General features: G+C 44.2%; 2 protein-coding genes across 4 annotated transcripts in view; one reads left to right on the top strand and one right to left on the bottom strand.

Annotated features, from left to right (window-relative positions):
- The window catches only part of DNAJC16 (DnaJ heat shock protein family (Hsp40) member C16), a 35,188-nt gene extending 26,283 nt beyond the window's left edge, over nt 1–8,905 (top strand). For all 3 annotated transcript variants that reach the window (XM_004377226.2, XM_023732163.1, XM_023732164.1), the window contains 8 exons: nt 2,013–2,143; nt 3,958–4,141; nt 5,097–5,279; nt 5,417–5,493; nt 6,525–6,605; nt 6,711–6,809; nt 7,489–7,659; nt 8,202–8,905. In XM_004377226.2, coding sequence (XP_004377283.1) covers nt 2,013–2,143; nt 3,958–4,141; nt 5,097–5,279; nt 5,417–5,493; nt 6,525–6,605; nt 6,711–6,809; nt 7,489–7,659; nt 8,202–8,604 — 1,329 coding nt within the window. In that variant the 3' untranslated portion in view covers nt 8,605–8,905. The remainder of the gene's footprint in view (nt 1–2,012; nt 2,144–3,957; nt 4,142–5,096; nt 5,280–5,416; nt 5,494–6,524; nt 6,606–6,710; nt 6,810–7,488; nt 7,660–8,201) is intronic.
- Nucleotides 8,906–11,430: 2,525 nt separating this feature from the next.
- On the bottom strand, nt 11,431–21,140 carry AGMAT (agmatinase). Its single transcript, XM_004377284.2, has 7 exons — nt 20,839–21,140; nt 19,454–19,656; nt 17,191–17,239; nt 15,532–15,727; nt 14,600–14,779; nt 13,340–13,424; nt 11,431–12,575 (listed from the first exon to the last, which is right to left on the bottom strand). Exons 1-7 carry the CDS (start codon nt 21,138–21,140, stop codon nt 12,502–12,504), a joined length of 1,089 nt encoding a protein of 362 aa, XP_004377341.1. The 3' UTR covers nt 11,431–12,501.
- Between the last annotated feature and the right edge of the window lie 237 nt (nt 21,141–21,377).

Here is a 21,377-nt window from a genome sequence, read left to right as displayed (position 1 = left end):
AATGTTTTCAACACCTGAAATAGAAATTCTCTGCTCGTTAAGCAATAACTCCCCACTTCCTCCTGTCTAGACCCTGGTAACCTCTAATCTATTTTACTGTCTGTATGAATATACCTATTCTAGATATTTCATATATGTAGAATCATACAATATTTGTCCTTTTGTGTCTGACTTAATTTACTCAGCATCCTGTTTTCAAGTTTCATCGATGTCATAGCATGTATTAGAACTTCATTTCTCTTTATGGATGAATACTATTCCATTGTATGGGTATACCCTATTTTGTTTATTCATTCATCTGTTGGTAGATACTGGGTTGTTTCCATCTTTTGGCTATTTTGAATAAGGCATCAGTGAACGTTGGTGTGCAAGTATCTTTTCTTGTGTCTCTGTTTTTAATTCTTTTGTGTAGATACCTAGGAGTGGATTTGCTGGGTCATATGGTAATTCTGTGTTCAACTTTTTGAGGAAACGTCAGACTTTTGCATAGCAGTCTGTATCATTTTCCATTCCCATCAGCAGTGCACCAGGGTTCCAGTTTCTCATCCTTCACAACACTTGTTAATTTTAGCTTTTTTTGATAATAGCTGTGATGGTTAAGGTCATGTGTCAACATGTCTGGGCCATGATTTCTCAGTGGTTTGGCAGTTATGTAATGATGTAGTTTGGCAGTTAAGTAGTGATGTAATTTGGGAGTTATGTAGTGATGTGATCATCCTCCATGATGGGATCTAATATAATCAGTCAGTCAGTTGAAAGGGGAGTTTCCTCAGGGGTGTGGCCTGCATTGAATATATATATGGACATTCTGGCAAAGCTTGCTTGCTTGCTCTGGATCCTGTATCTTGCTCGTTATCATCTGACCTCTGGTTTTTGGGACTTGAGGCAGTGGCCTGCCGTATTGCCTACCAATCTTGGGGTTCATTGGCCTCTGCAGCTGGTGAGCCAGCGGCCTGCAGTCTGACCTGCCAATTTTGGGTTCGTCACCCCTGCAGCTGTGTGAGTCAGGAGTAGTCTCCAGCCTGACGCCTGACCCACAGACTTGGGAGTTGCCAGTCTCTACAACTGCATGAGCCATTTCCTTGAGATAAATCTCTCTCTATATCTATATATAGATAGGTAGATAAATAGATAGGTAGACTGATTGATTAGATAGACAGAGAGACAGATGCTTCACTGGTTTTGCTTCTCTAGACAACCCAGCGTAAGACAATGCCATCCTAGTGGATGTGAAGTGCTATCTCATGGTGGTTTTGGTTTGCATTTCCCTAATGACAAATGATGTTGGGCATCTTTTCATGTCTATTCAAGTCCTTTGCCGATTTTTTGATTAGGTTGTTTGTCTTTTTGTTGTTGAATTGTTGGAGTTCTTTATATATTCTGGATATTAAACCCTTATCAGATATATGATTTGCAAATATTTTCCATTCTTTGGGTTGTCTTTTCACTTCCTTGATACCAAAGTTTTGATAAGAGTATTTTCATCAGTCATTCAAATTTATGTTTTCTAATATCTGATATGCTTTCTCTTAGATCAATAGGTGACTCAGAGTGTGTTTTTTAATTTCCAAACATAAATGGATTTTCTAGTTTACATTTTATATTGATTTCTAATTAATTACATTTGCAGTTATAAAACCTACTGTATATGATGACAATCCTTGGAAATGTATGACATGTATTTTTAATTGTTCAGTTTGCTACAAATTCTGAATGGAAATAAATCTGCCTAAAATTCAAAATGATTCTATTAATTGGTCAGCATAAAATAGTGTACAGAAGTCTTCAAGTGAAAACAGCACTTGATTTTTCCTTTGACCTGAAATAATTATAGTCCTTTTAGCCTTATGTGGTTGAAAAAGCACCACATGCTTATTTGCTCAAACAGATCTGTCTTATTTGGCTGTATTACTTTAGCCAGGGTCAGCCAGACTTTTATTAAGCTTGAAAGTAAAACCCATTGGCAGTAAGAAAACCTAATAAAAATCAACTGCTTCTTGGTGTTTCTCCAGGCCCGAGGTATGAAGAAGCAGGCCATTGATGACTTCATCACCCAAAACAAGTACCTGTTGGCAGCCAGGCTCACCAGTCAGAAGTTGTTCCATGAGCTCTGCCCTGTGAAACGGTCTCACCGACAGAGGAAGTAAGGGTTCAAGGCTTTGTCTCTGTTTGTCATTTCGATAGAGGGACTATATTTCATTTCACTACAGGGCAATTAAACATCTACCCTGTGACGGACATTATTCTTCATTTAGCAAATACTGACTTATCGACTGTGATGGTAATATTTGGGTATATTGGTCCAGGGACCTTAGGACCAAATAGTTGGATGTGCTGGTCTAGTGTAGGAGTCAGAGAAGATCTTCCTGAGATGTAACACTTCAGCTGAGACCTAAAACAGAGTAGGCATTAGCCAGGTGAAGTGGTAGGGTGTCAGGGAAAGATTGGATCACTTTAATGAAGCATGGAGTAGAGAGAGTTGATACCCCCACTAGAACATTCCACCCAGGGTGGGTTTTTGGCATTCTTAAAGATTTGGAGAAAGTCCAGAGATGAGTCAGGATGATGATTAAGCAGTGGGGAAGCAGGGGACTGAGGAAATGTTAAAGTAATTAGATTCCCTTAGCTGGGAAATGAGAAGGCTAAGGTATACTTATTCAATAAAGCATGTGAAGAGTTATATATAGGGTATCTAACAAGTCTATAAATACAGAGAAAATACTTATTATACCTTACACAGATTAACAAATCAGTGGCTTTAAATTTAGGGCTGTTTCATCTGTAAAAGGTGTCTGGAGATGGAAGGAAAACAGATTGATCATATTATTTGAAAATATAGCTGAAGTGTTGTTTAAAATAAAAATTTTCCCTTTGTTTGCAAACTTTTTACATTCCTTTCTAGTCTAAAAGAGAAACAAGAAAGGCTTTAATTAGATATAAAGAAAAATATCCTGGGCTGTAAGAAATATTGTTTACTTAGAACCTTCAAAAAAATTCTCAAATCCAAGCACTTCTCATGTTTTTACCACTGCCACCCAAGAACAGGCCACTGTCCTCTCCCATTGAGACCGCTATGGTAGCCTTCTAACTGGTCTCCCTGCTTCCACTGTTATACCTTCCACTCACTTCTCCACACATCAGCCAGTGATCCTTATAAAATGTGAATCAGACCAAGTCACTGTCTATCTCAGCATCTCTGCACTTGCAGTTCTCTCTGCCTGGAACACTGTGACCCCATTTCCTCTTGTGGCTCACTTTATTCAGGTCTCTTCTCAAATGTCATCTTCTCAGGTGATGCTTCCCTGACCAGCCTGTCTAATGGAGCATGACTTCTGCCCCACCCTGGTCTCTTTCTAGCCCTTATCCTTTTGTGTGTGTGTGTGTGAGAGAGAGAGAGTGTATGTGTGTGTGTGGTATACTTGTCACTACCTATTATGGTAGATTTTAGTTGTTGTCTGTCTTCCCAGTGGACTGTAAGCTCCAGGTGGGCATTGTCCTTGTCTTGTAGTAGGTGCTCAGTAAATATTTGGGAGAATGAATGAATAGGTCAACTTTCCATTGGAACTGCTGCATCAGAAGCCGTTCAGAATGAGGCTGAAAAGCCTCCTGCCTGAGATAGATTCCACCAGCCCTACCTGTGGTAGAAGAACTAGAACAGATGGCTTCTGGAAGGCCTTTCTGAATCAAGGATTCAGTAATCAGTGCCTTAAAGGAAATTCCTGAATGGCATGAGGAAGTTTGATTTGGGGAACATATCACCAATCTGGAAAAGGAGCATGTCGCCAGTTACTTGGAAATCTTTTATCACCAGGGACTTTCCACTGCACAGCTTTCAGTATGCAAAACATATTTGCTTATATAAGAGCCTCCTCTTCACCAAAATAAATGCTTACTGGTACAGGTCCTAGCCACGGTCTCAGGGATTGGTTATAAACTTTTCTCTTATGTTCCATGCAGGTACTGTGTGGTTTTACTGACTGCCGAGGCTACCAAGTTGAGTAAGCCCTTTGAGGCTTTCCTGTCCTTTGCCCTGGCAAACACACAGGACACAGTGAGATTCGTGCATGTCTACAGCAATCGGCAGCAGGAGTTTGCCAACACCTTACTACCCGATGGTGACAGGTTTCAAGGAAAATCAGTGGTGAGTCATGGGGCCTCTCCTGACCCCAAACTCCTCACAAGCACGTGGCACTGGATTCTCTCTCCTTCCTCAGGAGTCCTAAATACAGATTGCAGGAAATCCATAACTTTCTTTTGGAAAGCGTACTCTAATACCAGTCTTTCACCCTAGTCAGTCCACATCCTCGATTTTCCACTTTAGTCCTCCACAGAAAGCATCTTTCCTGTGAGTAAAAGTTAAAAGCACATCAGTCCTTTTCACTGTTTTTTTCCCTATTTCAGGTCTAGTCGTGCAGCATCCTAGTTTTGTAAAATCTTCCTTAGACCACCGGTAATATGCTTTGGAAATTCCCCCTCCTTTACTTCTGCTTTCTCCACTTTATCCTGTTTGATCTCTCCTCCCTTTCCCTTTGTCATCACTCTCTAGAGAAGGATGAAACTCTTCTCTGTCTTTTTTATCATTTTGATAACCGTAGAATCCTCATTTTTTTGTAATCTCCAAAAAACAAACTCATTGCCGTCAAATCAATTCCAACTCATAGCAATCCTATAGGACAGAGTAGAACTGCCCCATAGGGTTTCCAAGGGACGCCTGGTAGATTCAAACTTCAGACCTTTTGGTTAGCAGCCGTAGCTCTTAACCACTACACCACCAGGGTTTCCCCTCAAAACAAAGGTTTCCTTTATTAGAATATTAAGTCAGAGGTTATAGAACAAAGTCTGTTGAGAAGAAAGAGCTTTAACTTTTACCAAAAGCTTTCGGAAGTCACCATAAAAATAATCTCTTTTGGCAGAAAAATTTTAATCTTTTGCAGATACTTTATATTCATCAATATTTGTGTTTGAACTTAGAGATTTCACTAAATCCTTTTTTTCATCCTCCCTGGATAGAGGGGTGGAAACCAGTAAACCAGTAAGTTGCCATTCTTTTGAGACTTCTAATGTTTTTTGTTTTGTTTTCTCTCTTTTTGTCCCAGGTGTCTATCTTAGAAAGGCGCAACACAGCAGGAAGGGTGGTATATAAAACCCTGAAAGATCCCTGGACTGGGAGTGAGAGTGATAAATTCATCCTTTTGGGTTATCTCGACCAACTGCGGAAAGATCCAGCTCTTCTGTCTTCTGAAGCTGTGCTTCCAGACCTGACTGATGAACTTGCCCCTGTAAGCATTGTGGCCCAGCGAGGTTGGGCTGCCAGGCAGGACTCATGGGCTCACAGAGCTGACGACAGGAGTTTTGCTTAGAGCTGTCACTGCTCTGAGGTTCAGTCTTGACCTTCATCCATTTTCTTTCTCTGTAGGTGTTTCTACTTCGGTGGCTCTACTCTGCTTCTGAGTACATCTCAGACTGCTGGGATAGCATATTTCACAACAACTGGTAGGAATGTTGCGAGGGTGAATTTCTGTTTCTCTGTTAATACCAGTATCAGTGTTTTTCTTTTGAAGAGAGTCTATCCTTCTTTGATTTCAGTGCATACTAGATACAGGCAAGTGGAAGACTCTTTGGAGATTTTTAGCAACTGTTACCCTTTTTACCCCCTTCCAGTAACTTCCCTTTTTTTCGTGTTTGCTGACTAACTCTTTTCCGCTGCCTAGGAAAGGCTCCCCGCTGGTTGCCCTTCCAGACAGCAGAGCCTAGGGCTGTCCTTTTCATCAGGGCACCCCCAGGGCCTGGCTCAGGGCCTGCACGCATGGAGTCCAGTACATAGATGTACAAGTGAATCAATGAATTAATCAGAGCAGGGATATCCCACGCCCACCCCACAATGAGGCTGAGCTCCCGGAGGACACAACCACATCTTGTCCGTGTCTGTGCTTCCCAGCACCTAGCCCCTCACCTGGAAAATGGCAGGCCTGTGGTGGATGTTTGTGGGTGAAAGAAATGTTAAAACACCAGTCCTAGAGGAAATCTTGTAAGGTCATCTTTTCTCCCTGCTCCCACTCCTCTGGGCCACATCTGAGTTATTCTTATTAGAAAAAATATAAAATTGAGAGGAAATAATTTCGTAGCCTTTTTAGTCACTGATACTGCCTGAACATAGGATGTCCTTCCATGTTTATAACTTAAATCTTTTATTACCCCTTTTATTGTTTCCTTACACAGAATTTATTAAATACAGCCTATTATCACTGAAATACAAAGTCAAACTTTTAGAGTAAGCTATCTATGAATTAGACCAGCAAGGGGGAAAATATCTCTACTTTCCCCTCTACGACCAGCATCCCCCCAAAAACTCCATTTGTATGAAATTGGAAAATTTTATTCGTATGAAGACTTTTTGGTTGGGGATTTTTTTTTTTCTCTTTCTTTCTTTTTGTCTTAGCCAGAGAGAAGAAACTTAAAATTATTCATCGACACATCACAGTAACCCATCTAGAACTGACCTAAGTTTGTTAACCTTATTTTAGGCGGGAAATGATGCCCCTCCTGTCCCTGATCTTCTCGGCCCTCTTCATCCTCTTCGGCACCGTCATCATGCAGGCTTTCAGGTAAATGCTTCTGTGGCTTCTCGGTACAGTTTCTGAAAGGTGAGTCCCCAGCCTCCATGATTGTTTGTCTTCTGTTTTTAAAAAACTCCTTTTTTCTTACTTCAGTGACTCCAGTGATGAACAAGAGTCACACCCTCCAGATAAAGAGGAAGTCCATGAGAAGTCTGGGAAGACAGAGCCGACCTTCAGCAAAGAAAACAGCAGGTGGCGTGGACAGAGGGGCTGTTTCTCTGACAAAACACCAAACTCACCTCCCACTCAGCACCAGACCCACAGATTGTGTAGTCTGATAAAGTAGTTCATGTATATGTACAGACAGATATATGTAGATGTAAATGTAAACTCGGGTTCACCTCCTTGTGGGTATAGGGAAAAGTCACTGCTGACTAGTTTTTATTAAGACCCCTTCAGGCATTTAGATACAGGACCTACTTCTCTGTAACTTCTGTTTCTCAATCTCAGATTTCATGATGAAGGCAGGAAGCAAAGAAGCACATCAGAGAGATGGTAGATGAGCCAGAAGCAGAAAATGGTGTGTCACCGTAACCGTGCTGATGAATATGATCAGTAGTGAGCACACACTGCAATGGCAGGAAGTGAGGGTCTCCCTGAGACAAAGAAAGCAGACTGGGTAATAGCTGCCTTCTTCTTTCTGTCCTAAAGCTACTCCTACACCAGCTGAAAAGCAGCATCAGAGAGGCTATTTGTTGGTCAGGGATCACAAAATCAGGGTCATCCCCATCCTGCCAGCATGTTAGGCTCAAGAATGTTAAATAACATACCCAGTCTGTTAGAACATAGCATTTGTTTCCACTTGCTCCTTTTACAAGTAATGGCATTCCTCTATTCTGATAACAGCTAACTCCTTGATATTTCTCCACAGCAAGATTCCGAAAAAAGGCTTTGTGGAGGTAACTGAACTCACAGATGTAACATACACCAGTAACTTGGTACGCCTGAGGCCAGGCCACATGAACATCGTCCTCATCCTATCAAATTCCACCAAAACCAGCCTACTTCAGAAATTTGCTTTGGAGGTCTACACATTCACTGGGTAAGTACCGTGCACACGTGTGTATCTGTGTGTGTGAGAGAGAGAGAGAGCGCGTGAACACTGGGGTAAGGAGGCACCTGGAGGTAGGGTATGTCCTCTTTGACTCTGGGGCACTTTACCAGTCAGTGAGATGTTGGCTGTGACCTTCCCAACCCAAAAATCTACACCTTCATGGGGTGACCTTTTTTTCCCTTGACTTGATGTTCTGTTTGTTGTGAACAGAAGAAGAGATTGAACTCAGTCTTACTCCCTGAGCCCTTCAGAAAACAGACTGTTTAGTTCCTGTGTATTTTCCAGGAGTCAGAGACTGAGAGTGACATAGGTTATACCCAGCGAGGGGTGGGAGGATGGATGAGTAGAGTATTGGCAGCTGTTGCAGATGCCCTCTGGTTCCCACAAAAACCTGTCATTTTTTCTGCATTCAGGCCCCATCTGAGGTAAAGCCTTTTCCTATTGTTTAAAGTCTAACTCAGATACTTACGTTACCTGCAAATAAATGCGTCAGGAAATAACCCTAAATCTGCATTCTGTTCTTCTTGCAGGAGCAGCTGCCTACACTTCTCCTTCCTGAGTCTAGATAAACACAGAGAGTGGCTAGAATACTTATTAGAATTTGCTCAAGATGCAGCCCCAATCCCAAACCAGTATGATAAGCATTTCATGGAACGTGACTACACGGGCTATGTACTGGCCCTCAATGGCCACAAGAAGTACTACTGCCTCTTCAAGCCCCATAAAACAGTAGAAGAGGAGGAAGCTGCCATGGGGTCGTGCAGTGATCTCGACTCTTCCCTCCACCTGGGTGAATCTCGAGGGAAATCTTCCTGCAGCCTTGGGTCCAGGCCCATCAAAGGAAAACTGAGCAAGTTGTCCTTATGGATGGAACGCCTGTTGGAAGGCTCCTTACAGAGGTTTTATATTCCATCATGGCCTGAATTAGACTGAGAGGATTTCAAAAAGAGAATTGAACTCTCCAGATTTTAACATGCCCCTGTGAACAGGTATTTTCAGGACTCAAACTATCCCAATGAACAGAATATAGATTTTAGATTACTCTTCTAGAACAGTGGCTAGAAGAATCATTCCTTTGCCCTGTTCTAACTTAGGAGTGAAAAATACCACAAGTTTGAGTTCCTAGATCAAAATACTTCCTTTTATTTTTTTCCCCTCATTTGAATGCCGCACTATTTAAAATAGATTGTCCATCCCTCTTCCTTTGTTGTCCCTGTCACATGCTCACACCTCACTCCCCTGTCCTCTGTCTTATGTTGGAGAACACAGGGCTCAAGCCTGCAGCAGTACCTGGACGGAACCTCCGGAGCCTGTTGTACAGGTCGGGTCGCTTACCCCACCACTACCCCCCAGCCCTGCCCTCGCCCTCCGGGCCATCCATCTCCTGCTGTGCTTCTGCCCTGGTGCATGCTCTAGCATTAGAACCACCCACAGCAGCTCTCTGGGCCCTGCATCTTGAAAGAGGCCCCAGTACCAAGCAATCTTACACTTAATGGTTTTGCCAGTAGTAAGTGGCTAAAAGTATATTTTGGGGGCATCCCTCTACAACAGCTTGTCAGCCACCATTTTAAAAGAACAGGGGTGTGGGGCTTCTGCATGTGAGTTGGGTGTTCTTCCCAAGAAAAAAGGTCAGGGAGGGCTGGGCAGTGACTGACGGGCTGCTGCTCTGGGATCCCTTTGTGAGTGTTCCTCCTGCTGCCTCCCCAGCACTAAGCAGTCCCAGGGAAGGGATCTGCACAGCAAGAGGTACTGTAATGATTGGAGGCATTTACACGTACGTTTTCCAATGCCTTCCTGCCTCTGTCAATTTTAGGGTGTGGATATTAGGAGCCATAATTTTAATCTTGTTCTCTGAGCATAGAGATAAGCTGCTATGAGCCAGTAGACGTTAAACTACAAATGATTCCCACCTGCCACTGAGTCAGGCTTGAGGAGCCTCTTCACGCCATTGGTGTCTCTTTAGTAAAATACAGACATGGCTTTGTATCAAGGAACTTAAAATTTATCAGCATTTGTATTTTGGACACTGTTACCCCAAAAGTGATGTATCTTCAAGTCCCCTTCTGTAATGAGAGAGCCAAGACTTGTTCTAGACTCCTGTTTTACAGAAGGCTTATTTTTCAGCTTCTGGCCTCTATTTGGTATCTCGTCATAATTATTTTCACTCTTAACTGACAACTGTTTAACTAGTATCAGGGTCAGGCTGATCAGTAGCATCCAGCTTGCTGAGCTCCAGTGTATAATGGACTCCAGGCTGGAGCAGAGCAGACCAGCCAGAGTGTGCGGTTTGTTTTTTGGATTTTTTTTATCAGGGCAAAACCACCGATGGAGTTTGGACAACTTCAAAGAGTGGTCTGTTCAAATATCAAAGCAAATTGCCTTTTGTAAAGTGAAGGGTGAGAATCAGTGATGGGACATTTACTATGTTAGTATTTATTTATTTAATCATAATTGCTTTAAACTAAACCATTTGGATCCTGAATAATTTAAATATTGGGCTACAGTAGTAATAAATTATTTCAGCCCAGGAATTCCTATAATTTTTATGGAGTCTACAGCTTTATTAAAAAAAATAATAATCAGTGCCAGGCTTCTTTCTTCCATATGATCCTCTAAAAATGGATGATGACTCTAAATGCCATGGCACCTGGCCCAGTTAGAAACGGTCAGGGGATTCATTTGGCTTATTGATGTGCCAGTCCTCAAAATTATAATCTGGGTCTTTCATGGTAGATTGCTCTTGTGAGTAGTGTCTTCGTTCAGTGGTAGGTTTTTAATTTCTGGTACTAATGGAATTCCCAAGCTTAACTTCTGAAAATCAGAAACTCCCCAGATTTGTTCTTTTATTATTATTAGTAGTAGTAAAAAGCACCTTCAGACAGCTGCACCTTCCATTTGTACCAGCAAAAGAAAGTAGTGATAGGATGGAAAACATTCCTAGAAAATGTTTTAGTCCAAAAATTCTTCTACAGATGTGTTGGAGGACTGGTAAATTTTTCCCCCCAAGAGGAAATCCTTTTCAATCTTTTTTGGGACTGTAGAGAGCTTTTATTTCACATCGAACTTTACAGTTGACCATCCAAGCTTTTCCTCCTGTATGTTTTCATAAATTTGTTTACTTTTGTGTCAAATATATGAGCCATTGTCACGCTCAGCCAATGCTACCATTTCTCTTTCTAATGAATGTAATCATACAAGACCCAATTTGGGTTTAAGTTAACTTCCTAGTCTTCAAATGTCCTGAAGCTGTCAACATTGATTTTTTTAGAAGTGGGCTTTTCTGGTTGATACAGGTCATGCATTATACATCATGTTTAGCAGATAGGGATGAAAATGGCAACTGGCCTAAAACATCTCTTTGTAGAATATACTCCATTTCAAGAACATTTTTTAATTGCTCAGGTGTTGGTTGCACAATTTGCCTAGCATAGAGGTCGTCAGCTCCAACCAAGCCACCTTTCAAGGAGCAAGACTGCCCATCAGGTACCATGGTCTCGCTGCCATCATTTATTGACCACAAAAACTTTGTTGTCATTTTCAAATGAATAGGTTGGTTTTCTCCTCATTCCCAGCCTATTCATACTTGTCGCCTTTTATATACTGTGATCCTAATTAATTTGCAGCTGCCGTCAGTTCATAAATGTTTCCTTGATATAAAAAGAAATGGGATCTGAATGTGTTTTAAGTGATTTGCTTTGTTTGGGAAGAGAGCTTGGAAGCAAACATGCAAACTTTTTTTTTTTTTTTTTAAGTAAAATTGTTCAAAAGCTGCTGCAAAACATCTTTACAGATGGAAATGTTGCCCAAGTCCAAACACCTGACATTGTCCCTTGAAAACAAATGCAGTGTGGCAGCTGCTGAATCTCTGTTCAGTTTATCAAGGAGGATGGTTGTACTTGGGAGACAGATCTCAAAAAAGGTGAATATTTTGCACTTTTGATACTCTTAGGAACAAATAACTTATTTGGCAAATTGTGTCTTTTTTATGTTTGTTGGTTTTATTTTTTTTTTTTATTGTAAACAGGCACTGAAGCTGATGTTATTTTGTTTTAAGAATATTACAGACTGGAAACAGAAATAAACTATTTTAATGTGTGATGATTATGGAATAGCTCTTGCATTGCAAGATGATAACTTATGTAATCACAGACACCATGTCAACAAAGTTGACTTTGCATGTAACTCACAACATGCTGAAGGTCAGCACATCTTAACCGGAGATGTCAAGAATTGCTGTCCTAGACGGTGCATTGGCTTGAAGAGGAGATCATGCAGAACTGAGGCTTGCAGAGAGTGGGATAGAGGAAGCTTCGTTAAGGGCTCTTTGGGGGCCAGCTAATGTTGTTTGGCTTAGGAGACATTGCCTGCGTCCTCCTGGTTTTAAGCAAGAAGCTGCCTTATTAGGACCTGCGTGTTACTTTCAAGTTTTTTATTGAATGGTCCTCAAAGCAGTAGGAAGATACTGTAGAAATATGGAAGGTTTCTCTAGTACTGTTGCATCAACTTTATGTCATTTCTCCATTTTTTAGATAACACTGATCTAAATTTTCCATTTCTCCCCCAACTTTCATCAAAGGTAAAAATCAAAGCAGTACAATTGATGAGTGCTTCCTTTTTTTTTTCTTTTTTAAGTTAATTCAAACTCCTTTGAAATTTTAACTATTTGGATGGGAGTTCTACTGAGTGCCCTGATCTTACAGACACCAATGACACTTTGAGCAGGAAGCTTTATTGGCATAAACCCTTCAGTACCCAGACTGCTTGCTCATAAATTCTTCTTGAGAATTTGCCACTGATGCCATCAGTTATTTTATCTTGACGAGCACAAGCTCAGACAACTTTCACTTTGGGGAGAACACACAGCATTTCAAACAGCAGGTTAGCCGCCAGCAGCGCCGTGTTTCCTACGAAAAAGTAAAACCCGCCGTGAGTACCACACACACCGCCTCCTGGAGCAGCCTCCCAGGATTCCTTTAGCTGTCTTTCCTTTCTGCTGCTTCCCAGAGTCCTGCATTCTGTGCTCTTTTCTGGGCTGCCCAGCCACCCTGCGGATGCACTTTCCCTGGGATTCTGCCTCCATCCAGCATTCACTGGAAAATAACACCCACACACACCCATTTGCCATCAAGTAGATTCTGACTCACAGAGACCCTGTAGAATAGTATTTTTAAATTCAAAAGCTTCTTTCTTTACTCTGAGAACAGATTTTTCCCAAAGGAAAACCTGTAACAATGATGTGTATCGTATTTATTATTTACTCTCTGAGGCTAATAAGCCAAACTCTAAGCTTTTCTAAATTAAAATCATTGGGATGGCATCTGCTTTGAAGATCTCTCCTAAACCTGCTAACTCCCCACTTTATTCCTTATGCTTTAAGAATTCAATTTTCAACAATGTATCAGGAGGATGGAACTGTGCCACTCAATTGCAGGCTGGTTTACTTTTTTTCTGCGACTGGTGGGAACGCTAATAATATTTAGCCACCTCCCAGGGGCTTTGTTAGGGTTAATTAGCTCATGTTTGTAAGTGTGCAGTAATAGGTTTATTTTCTGCAGTATAGGACATGCTCAGCAGGTACAAGGAGACCCATCCATTTTCTACTTATTAACTAGATTATGTAATTTAGACTAACAGTTGCCTACGGATCACAGTTATTTTGCTCACTCACCAGAAGGATCATACAATGGTGAAACTTCCACAAGGTCACAACCCACCACATTCAGGCCTTGACAGCCCCGGATGATCTCCAGAGCCTGTTCAAGATCAAGTGCAAGTTATCCACGGTGGTAACATTTACAGCAAAAAGCAACTAACACAGGCTTCAGTGGATAGCTCCCAATACTTGACGTGGAACTGTTACTTTCCCTCAGTAAACACGTATTGACTGCCCAGCTCTGCTGGACCTTGCAGGGACGGTAGTGACCAAAGCACAGTTCTTGCCTCTGAAGGCTTCATAGTCTGAGGATGGAGATAAGCAAACCAGTCACTGCAGTGTCGTGGGTTTAGGGCTTCAAGAGAAGCCAGCACAGAACAGTCTGAGCTCTCAGCCTGGAGAGGCAGGGGTCAGCTTCCTTAAGGTGCAAACACTTAGCTCAAGGACTTGGCCAAGCAGATAAGTAGGGGAAGGGCATTCCAGGCAGAGAGGAAGACACATGCAAAGGCACCAAAATGGGAGAAGTGCAAGCAGATGTGGCTGGAGAACAAGATAATGGGAGTGGTAGAGAGACACCTTGTCTGAAAGGGTTTCCATTCTGCAGGCAAAGCCAAGAACTGCAGACAAAACTGACTACAGAAGGATGATAAGCAGAGGGATGAGGATGGGAATTGAGAATGGCTTTGAGAGAGTTCTTCATGATCGTCCTTTTCTTACATCAGATAATTGATTAGGTTTAAGCAGTCTTCATTCACTTACTCATCAAATATCTTTGAGTACCTACTATTTGTATGTCAGGCACTAGTCTAGGCTCCAAGGATAGGGTAGTAAACAAAGTCCCTGCCCTCCTGGAGCTTACCTTCTAGTTATAACCACATTCCAATTCTGCCTCCCTGGGTTTACACTTGGCCAACCTTATGGAAATTTTATTTAAGTGTTCCTAAAACTCTAGAATTACTTTAGTAGGTGGTTAATCTCATTATGTGCACTTTTTAAATTCAACCCTAAAAAGGTAAGTTTAGTGTGCCTAAGGGGGTACTACAACACTGTCCACATGAACTTACTACAGATGGACCAGAGGCAGGAAGACGATTATCTCCCAGCTAAGACATGAGTGCCCTCTGTCACGCCTCAGTGAGTAAGTATTCAGACCTGAGAACAATAAAGGCCTAGATGCTCACTTTTAAAATTTTGTCTTGATTCCTGAAGTCTCACTGCCAGTCCCAGGAATCACCACCCGACCTCCAGGAATTTTCACCTGGGGTGCCTCCTTACCTGACTAGGGGTGAGACCAGCGATTTCAGGCGTCCCTGTCCCTGGGGCATAGGCAGGATCCAAGGCATCAATATCAAAGCTGATATAAATGGGTTTGCCTCCCATCTGCTGCCTCACCTCCCCCATCAGAGGAACCAGCGACTTCATCCAGCAGTCTTCGGCAAGGACGACCCGGAAGCCCTGAGGAGGTAGGAAGTAAGGATCTGAAGGTTTAGGCTTCTGCGTAGCAGCATTTCTGGGCATTTCTTAGGTGCCAACCCCCATGGCTAAGCTCTTCATGTGCATATCACACTTGACCTTTAGACCCCATGAGGGAGGGACAATGACTGGTAAAGAAGCAAGGAGTAAGTCAAAGCTGACCTATGGAGTTGGGATCAGAGGGAAGCTTTTCTAAAGCAATAGTAAGAAACTCAGCTCACTACCGGTCCCAGGAAAGGGGTCTTGTCCCATGTGTTTACATACAGCCATTCTGGCTGGTGGGTATGAGGATGAGAACTAAGAGGCTGCAACTCACCTTGGGTTGGACCAACTCATTTTTTCCAAGAGAAGCCAGCAACCTCTGAGGGGCTGGTTTGTTTCTGCTTGTCTCCCCACCCCAGTGATAAGAGGCCTCCTGTGCCCAGGTGGCGCAGTAGTTAAGAGTTCGGCAGCCACCAGCCGCTCCTTGGAAACCCTATGGGGCAGTTCTACTCTGTCCTGTAGGGTCGCTGTGAGTCAGAATTGACTCGACGGCAGTGGCTTTGGTTTGGTTTTGGCGCCTAATAAACTAACATCCTCACTTCCCTCTCCTCCACATGATCCTCTTGATGCAGTCTCAACCTTTCGGCCCTACTTTCTGAACTTGACTAGTAAAGCCCCTGTTGAATCCGTGGCTGCCATGTGGTAGGCAGTTTGGGGACAGGAGTGACGGGGAGGGGCACTCAGTCTGTCACCTGGTTCCAGTTGTATCTGTAGGGATCCAAGGTCATGGAAGAGCCCCGGATGCCGATCTGCACCACCCGCTTACAGTCCAGGAGCCCCTCGTCCACGCATCGGCGGAAGGGCAACCCGTGATACAGTTTCTCTCCCAGGACCTTGTCGGCTGTGTCCGTGTGCGCATCCACGTGCAGCAATCCCACAGGGCCATGCCTGATGACACAAGGCAGCTCAGAGGCCAAGCCTCCCTGGTGGCCCCTAGCACAGCAACTTCAGGCCACCAACACTTGATGATAATTCATAGCCACAGAGGGGAGACCTGGCATCAATATCTGCCTGGCAACTGGTTTCTGTCTTCAAAACAAAATCACTTAGCATCTCAGAGGAACAATAAACTCCAGGAAGTCAGGCAGAAAACAGACATGCACGCTGGCTGCCACCCACTCCCCATCACCCATCATTGGCTTCACTTAGAGACAGGGCAGAGAGGATGAGCATAAATGGTGGCTTGGAAGCGAGCTCCGCTGAAGGCTGGACTGATCAGAGCCACCCTTTCTCCAACTGTGGCAACAGGAAGAAGCTTTAACCCAGCTGTCTCCCATAATGTCCACCAACCCCTGCCAGCCACCCCAAATACACCATCCAGATCAAAACCATGCAAACACAGCTTTGAGAAAAGACCTACACCCACCACCCCCAGCTAGAATGCTACCCACATGCCTTTTCTCATACTTGAATTCAGAAGCTGCTACCGCCTCTGCCCTGCTACCTCTCTCTGAAACTAAATTAGCCAAAGGTAGTCAGTCCTTCCACCACCCATCTGTCAGTTTGTTGTACTGTGGTGGCTTGTGTGGTGCTATGATGCTGGAAGTTCTGCCACTAGTATTTCAGAAACCATGGTGGACAGCTTTCAGCAGAGCTTCCAGACTAAGATGGACTAGGAAGGAAGGCCTGGTGATCTACTTCCGAAAATTAGCCAATGAAAACCTTATGGGTCACAACAGAATACTGTCCAATATAGTGCTGGCAGATGAGCCCCCTAGGTTGGAAGGCACTCAAAATACACAGCAATGGGCTCAAACACACCAATGATCATGAAGATGGTGCAGTACCGGGCAACGTTTCATTCTGTTAATACATAAGCTCGCCATGAGTCGGAGGCAACTCAATGGCAACTAACAACAACAAAACCAGTCGGTCCCTGGTGGACTCCCACTACTCGAAAATCAGTCTTTCCATTGTCTGGGAAGGGGACCATTTCAGGAGAAGACAGGACTCTCTGCAGTGAGCTCTACCTTTGTACCTCTCGATATTTGTACTTGGCTGTTGAAGCAAAACAGAAACTAAAGTTAACTGGGGTTGTGTATTTCATTAAGAGCTCATTTTCCAAAAACAGAGGCAAGTTGAAAACACTGAGCATGCATTCCAGAATAGATCCAGGGCAAAGGAGGGGGCCAGCAGTGTTAATAATTGTCTTGGCTTCCAGCTGGTGACTGACAGAGACACCAGGAGCTCGACCTTAATTTTCAAGTGCAGAAGCAGCTCAGTTGGGAATTTCCTATCACCGCCAATAACCTGAGCCAGTGGAGGTCACCTGATGCCACCTGCAGCAAACAACTCACTCCCTAGCTCCTGAATGTTGAAACCTCACTTGGGCCAGGCCATTTGGGACTTACTTTTCAGCCATTGCTTGCAATATGGGATATGTGATTGTGTGATCTCCACCTGCAAAGAGAAAAAAAAAAAAAAAATCTGGAATGTGGATAAGATTAGAGAACCACGTATTCCGTAGAATAATCTTAAACCCACTCAGTTCTGCCAGCCTTTCAATTAGATTGAAAAACGACTGTTGTTGTTAATTTCCGTGGTGTTGATTCCAACTCATGGTGACCCCACATGTTGCGGAGTAGAACTGTGCGCCAAAGGCTTTTCAAGGCTGTGACCTTTCAGAGGCAAATCGCCAGGTCTTACTCCCAAGGCGCCTCTGGGTGGGTGTGAACCACCAAACTTTCTGTTAGTAGTCCAGTACTTAACCATTTGCACCACCCAGGGACTCAGAAGAATTATAACCATAGCTAACACAAGATCTTTTCCAATGGTAAGATGTTTAAGATTTCACTGCCATTTAAAAGAGGAAATTAGACAAATCCAGGCTTACAGGTAAATGCCTAAAATAACTCTGTCCAATAGAACTTTCGGCAATGATGGAAATGTCCTACATTTGCACTGGCCAACACAGTGGCCAGAAGAACGAACAAATCTGTCTTGGAAGAAGTACAGTCAGAATGCTCCTTAGAAGGGAGGATGGCAAGACTTTGTCTCACATACTTTGGACATATTATCAGGAGGGATCAATCCCTGGAGAAGGACATCATGCTTGGTAAAGTAGAGGGTCAGCGAAAAAGAGGAAGACCCTCCATGAGATGGATTGACACAGCAGCTGCAACAATGGGCTCAAACATAGCAATGATTGTGAGGATGGTGCAGGACCGGGCAGTGTTTTGTTCTGTTGTACACAGGCTCGCTATGAGTCGGAACCCACTCGATGGCACCTAACAACAACAACAGCCCCATATGGCTATTGAAATGTGGCTAGCATGACTAAGGAACTGAATTTTTTATTTCATTTCATTTTAATTAATTTTAATTTGAATGGCAACAGGTGGCTAGTGGCTACCTTGCTAGACAGTGCAGGCCTATAAAACTGTTACTATTGTTAATTATGAAGAATAACAAAAGCTAACATTTATTGAAGATTAAAATGTGCCAGGTGTAGTGCTAGGCACTTTATATGCACTTTCATTATATGTCCCTCACACAATACAATGAGGTAAGAGTATTATTATTATTCCCATTTTACAGATAAGAAAATAAAGCATAAAGCAGTACAGCAAGTAACACAGTGAGAGGTGGAGCTGAGATTTCAAACCATGCTGATTCCATGCTGATTCCAGAAACCACACTCCTTACCCACTATGCTGTGAAGGCTAGATGGTGGTGGTGGTGTTACATGCCGTCGAGTCAGTTCTGACTCATAGCGACCCTACGCACGACAGAACGAAATACTGCCCAGTTCTGCGCCATCCTCACAATCGTTGTTGTGCTTGAGCCCATGGTTGTGGTCACTGTGTCAATCCATCTCATTGGGGTTCTTCCTCTTTTTCGCTGACCCTCTACTTTACCAAGCATGATGTCCTTCTCCAGGGACTGGTCCATCCTGATAACATGTCCAAAGTATGTGAGACAAAGTCTCGCCATCCTCCCTTCTAAGGAACACTGGCTGTACTTCTTCCAAAACAGATTTGTTCGTTCTTTTGGCAGCCCATGGTATATTCAATATTCTTTGCCAACACCGTAGTTCAAAGGCGTCAACATCCTTGAGATAGTTGGAAAGTCGCAACCAAGTCCCTACTGGCAGCCTTCTCCAGGCCTGTGTATTAGTCATCAGCGCTGGGACTAGGGTGAATTAGGTGAGGTGAGTGGGTGCAAGATTTAAAGGGCGCCGGAAATCTCAGTAATCAAGATAAAGACTTTTAATGTAATATTTTTAAAAATCGTGATCGATGCAAAATAAAATCCATGATGAACAAACTATCAAAATGTTAAACAAAGTCAGGATCAGTAACAGTGCCATTCTGAGCCATATTGGAAACTGAGACAAAAGGGAAAAAATCAACAACACTTAATTGATCTTGATTATTTTTTGGCACCTCTTAAGTTTTGCACCCAAGGCAATGTCTTCCTCTCCTCACACTAGTTCAGTCTTGCTAGTCCAAAAATTTAAATCTCCTCTCCTCAGGGGGTCAAATAAATGAGTTAGACTTTTCCCTTTCCTACTGTCTCCATAGCCACTGAAGCTTGCCCTGGAGAAGTAGCTGTACTCAAGCGCATGATAAATAAACTCAGAAAATTACACTGGCCATTGCAGACCGCCATTACCCAAGGTCAGAGGAACACAGCCAGCTGCTGCGATTTTCTGATAGGCCTCTCGAATGAGCTGGCAGCTGTCCTGAAGGTTGTAAAGATTGACATTCACATCGCCCAGATCCGCGACCATGAGGAACTGGAAGGGGAGGGCCCCCGTGCTCGGATTGGCTGACCGCAGCATCACCGATTCCTCCCGTATCCTACGGGGGCCAAATCTGGAAAAGGAAGAACCATCCTACCTGTCATCCCCAAAAGTGGAGGCTCTGCCTAGGACGGGGCTTCTTGGCCTCACACTGTTGGCATTTGGGGCTGGATGACTCTTTCCTGTAGGTGTTGCCCTGTGTATTGTAGGACGTTTCGCAGCATCCCTAGCCTCTACCCACTTAATGCCAGTAGCACCATCTCCTCCCCGCCCAGTCATGACAACCAAAAATGCTTCCACACACACACAAAAAAAAAACTAAACCCATTGCCATGGAGTCAATTCTGACTCACAGCGACCCCGTGTCGCCAGGCCTTTCTTCCGCAGTGCCACTGGGTAAATCTGAACCTCCAACCTTTTGGTTAGTAGTCGAGAAAAAATTTTTCATTAGAGACATTGCCAAATGTCCCCTGGGGGACAAAATCACCTCCCTTTGAGAACCACTGATCTAGCCTACATATTGAAGAGATTAGAGGCACAGGCTTTGGAGCTGACCACTTTACTAAATGGCATTAGACAATTTCTTAGTCTCTCTGAGTTTCAGTTTCCTAATCTGTAAAATAATAATAATAATATTTACCCTGCTGTTGTAAGAATTAAGTGAGGTGATCTAGGCAAAGGGCTAGTAGACGTTTCATAAATGGTGACTTTTATGATTCAGACCATGTAGTCAGATGTAATGTTGCTGAGCTGACTCAGAAACAGCTGATGCTAAATATTTACGAAAATGGACTTTACTTCCCCTGACTTAGGAAAATTGCCTTAATTTGAGCATTTCTTGAGTCAGGTGGCACCTGGAGGTTTTGGGAAGCGTCAGCCAGCTGCTTCTGTTCTCAGAGGGAAGGTCACCTGCCACTGTACACTGGGCAGGAATAGGATACCCCCAGCCGCCATCCCAGCAAGGCCCCCGGATGGGGGCGTGGAGAAGGCTGAGTCCCAGAACCCTTCTTTACCAATGGATGACAGCGAAGGGACCGGAAGGTGACCCCGCCAATGGCGTGCAGAACGCTCGGGGCTGCTAACTGAGGCAGGCCGAGGGAGATCACTGTGTCACAAACGAAAAGGGCCATTTTGGATCCATACACCAGCTTCCAACCCGAGCCTGGGTGGGGAGAGGGGCCTATTGTGCCTATCATGCCCCACGGCTGTCTGGCTGGCCCACCACGTGCCCTAGCCCTGGTCCTCCAGGCCTTACCTCGCCCCAGGCCGGTTGGAGGTCCCAATGTCCAGGGGCACCCCGACGAAAGCGGCGTCCAGTCCCTCGGGGGAGGACTGCACCGGCAGCCGCATCATAGAGCCCACGGAGCGGGCCACGAATTCTGAGCTTGGGGGCTGGTTGCGGGGGACGTCGGAGGCCTGGCGGCTCCCGGTGCGCCTGGGGTCGCAGAGTCTCGCTGCAGGCAGCGCGCCGGGCCCGGAGCGGCCAGAGCGCAGCCCCCATGCGCTCAGGGTGCGCCCCAGGCCCCGGCTGCAGCCCAGCGCCAGCAGCAGCTGCATGCCGCAGGCTGGTCTCCAGAGAGAGCGGGGAGTGTGCGAGCCCCGGACCTCCCAAGCTCAAAGGGCCAGAATGACTGGATCAAAGGCAGGGAATGCACAGGCCGCTCTTTCCCCAGCACCCTGCTCTGGACTTCAGCCTCTGGCGCCTATGGCAAATAGAACCAGGCGGGCTGGAGAGGGAAGCACAGGACGGCTTCCCACTCTTGCCCACCTGCACTGGTCAGGTGTGTCTGCACT

This window comes from Trichechus manatus, unplaced genomic scaffold, assembly GCF_000243295.1.
Source record: "Trichechus manatus latirostris isolate Lorelei unplaced genomic scaffold, TriManLat1.0 scaffold00048, whole genome shotgun sequence".
Classification (NCBI taxonomy): domain Eukaryota; kingdom Metazoa; phylum Chordata; class Mammalia; order Sirenia; family Trichechidae; genus Trichechus; species Trichechus manatus.
This window is presented reverse-complemented; position numbering and strand designations above follow the sequence as displayed.

Excerpts from the sequence above, each read along its gene's own strand:
- AGMAT (XM_004377284.2), bottom strand. The coding sequence starts at position 21,140 with ATGCAGCTGCTGCTGGCGCTGGGCTGCAGCCGGGGCCTGGGGCGCACC. Across the intron at positions 19,657-20,838 it reads TCCAACCGGCCTGGGGCGAG|ATTTGGCCCCCGTAGGATAC; the intron begins GTAAGGCCTGGA and ends TTCCTTTTCCAG. Across the intron at positions 14,780-15,531 it reads ACAGATACAACTGGAACCAG|GGCTTCCGGGTCGTCCTTGC; the intron begins GTGACAGACTGA and ends CTACCTCCTCAG.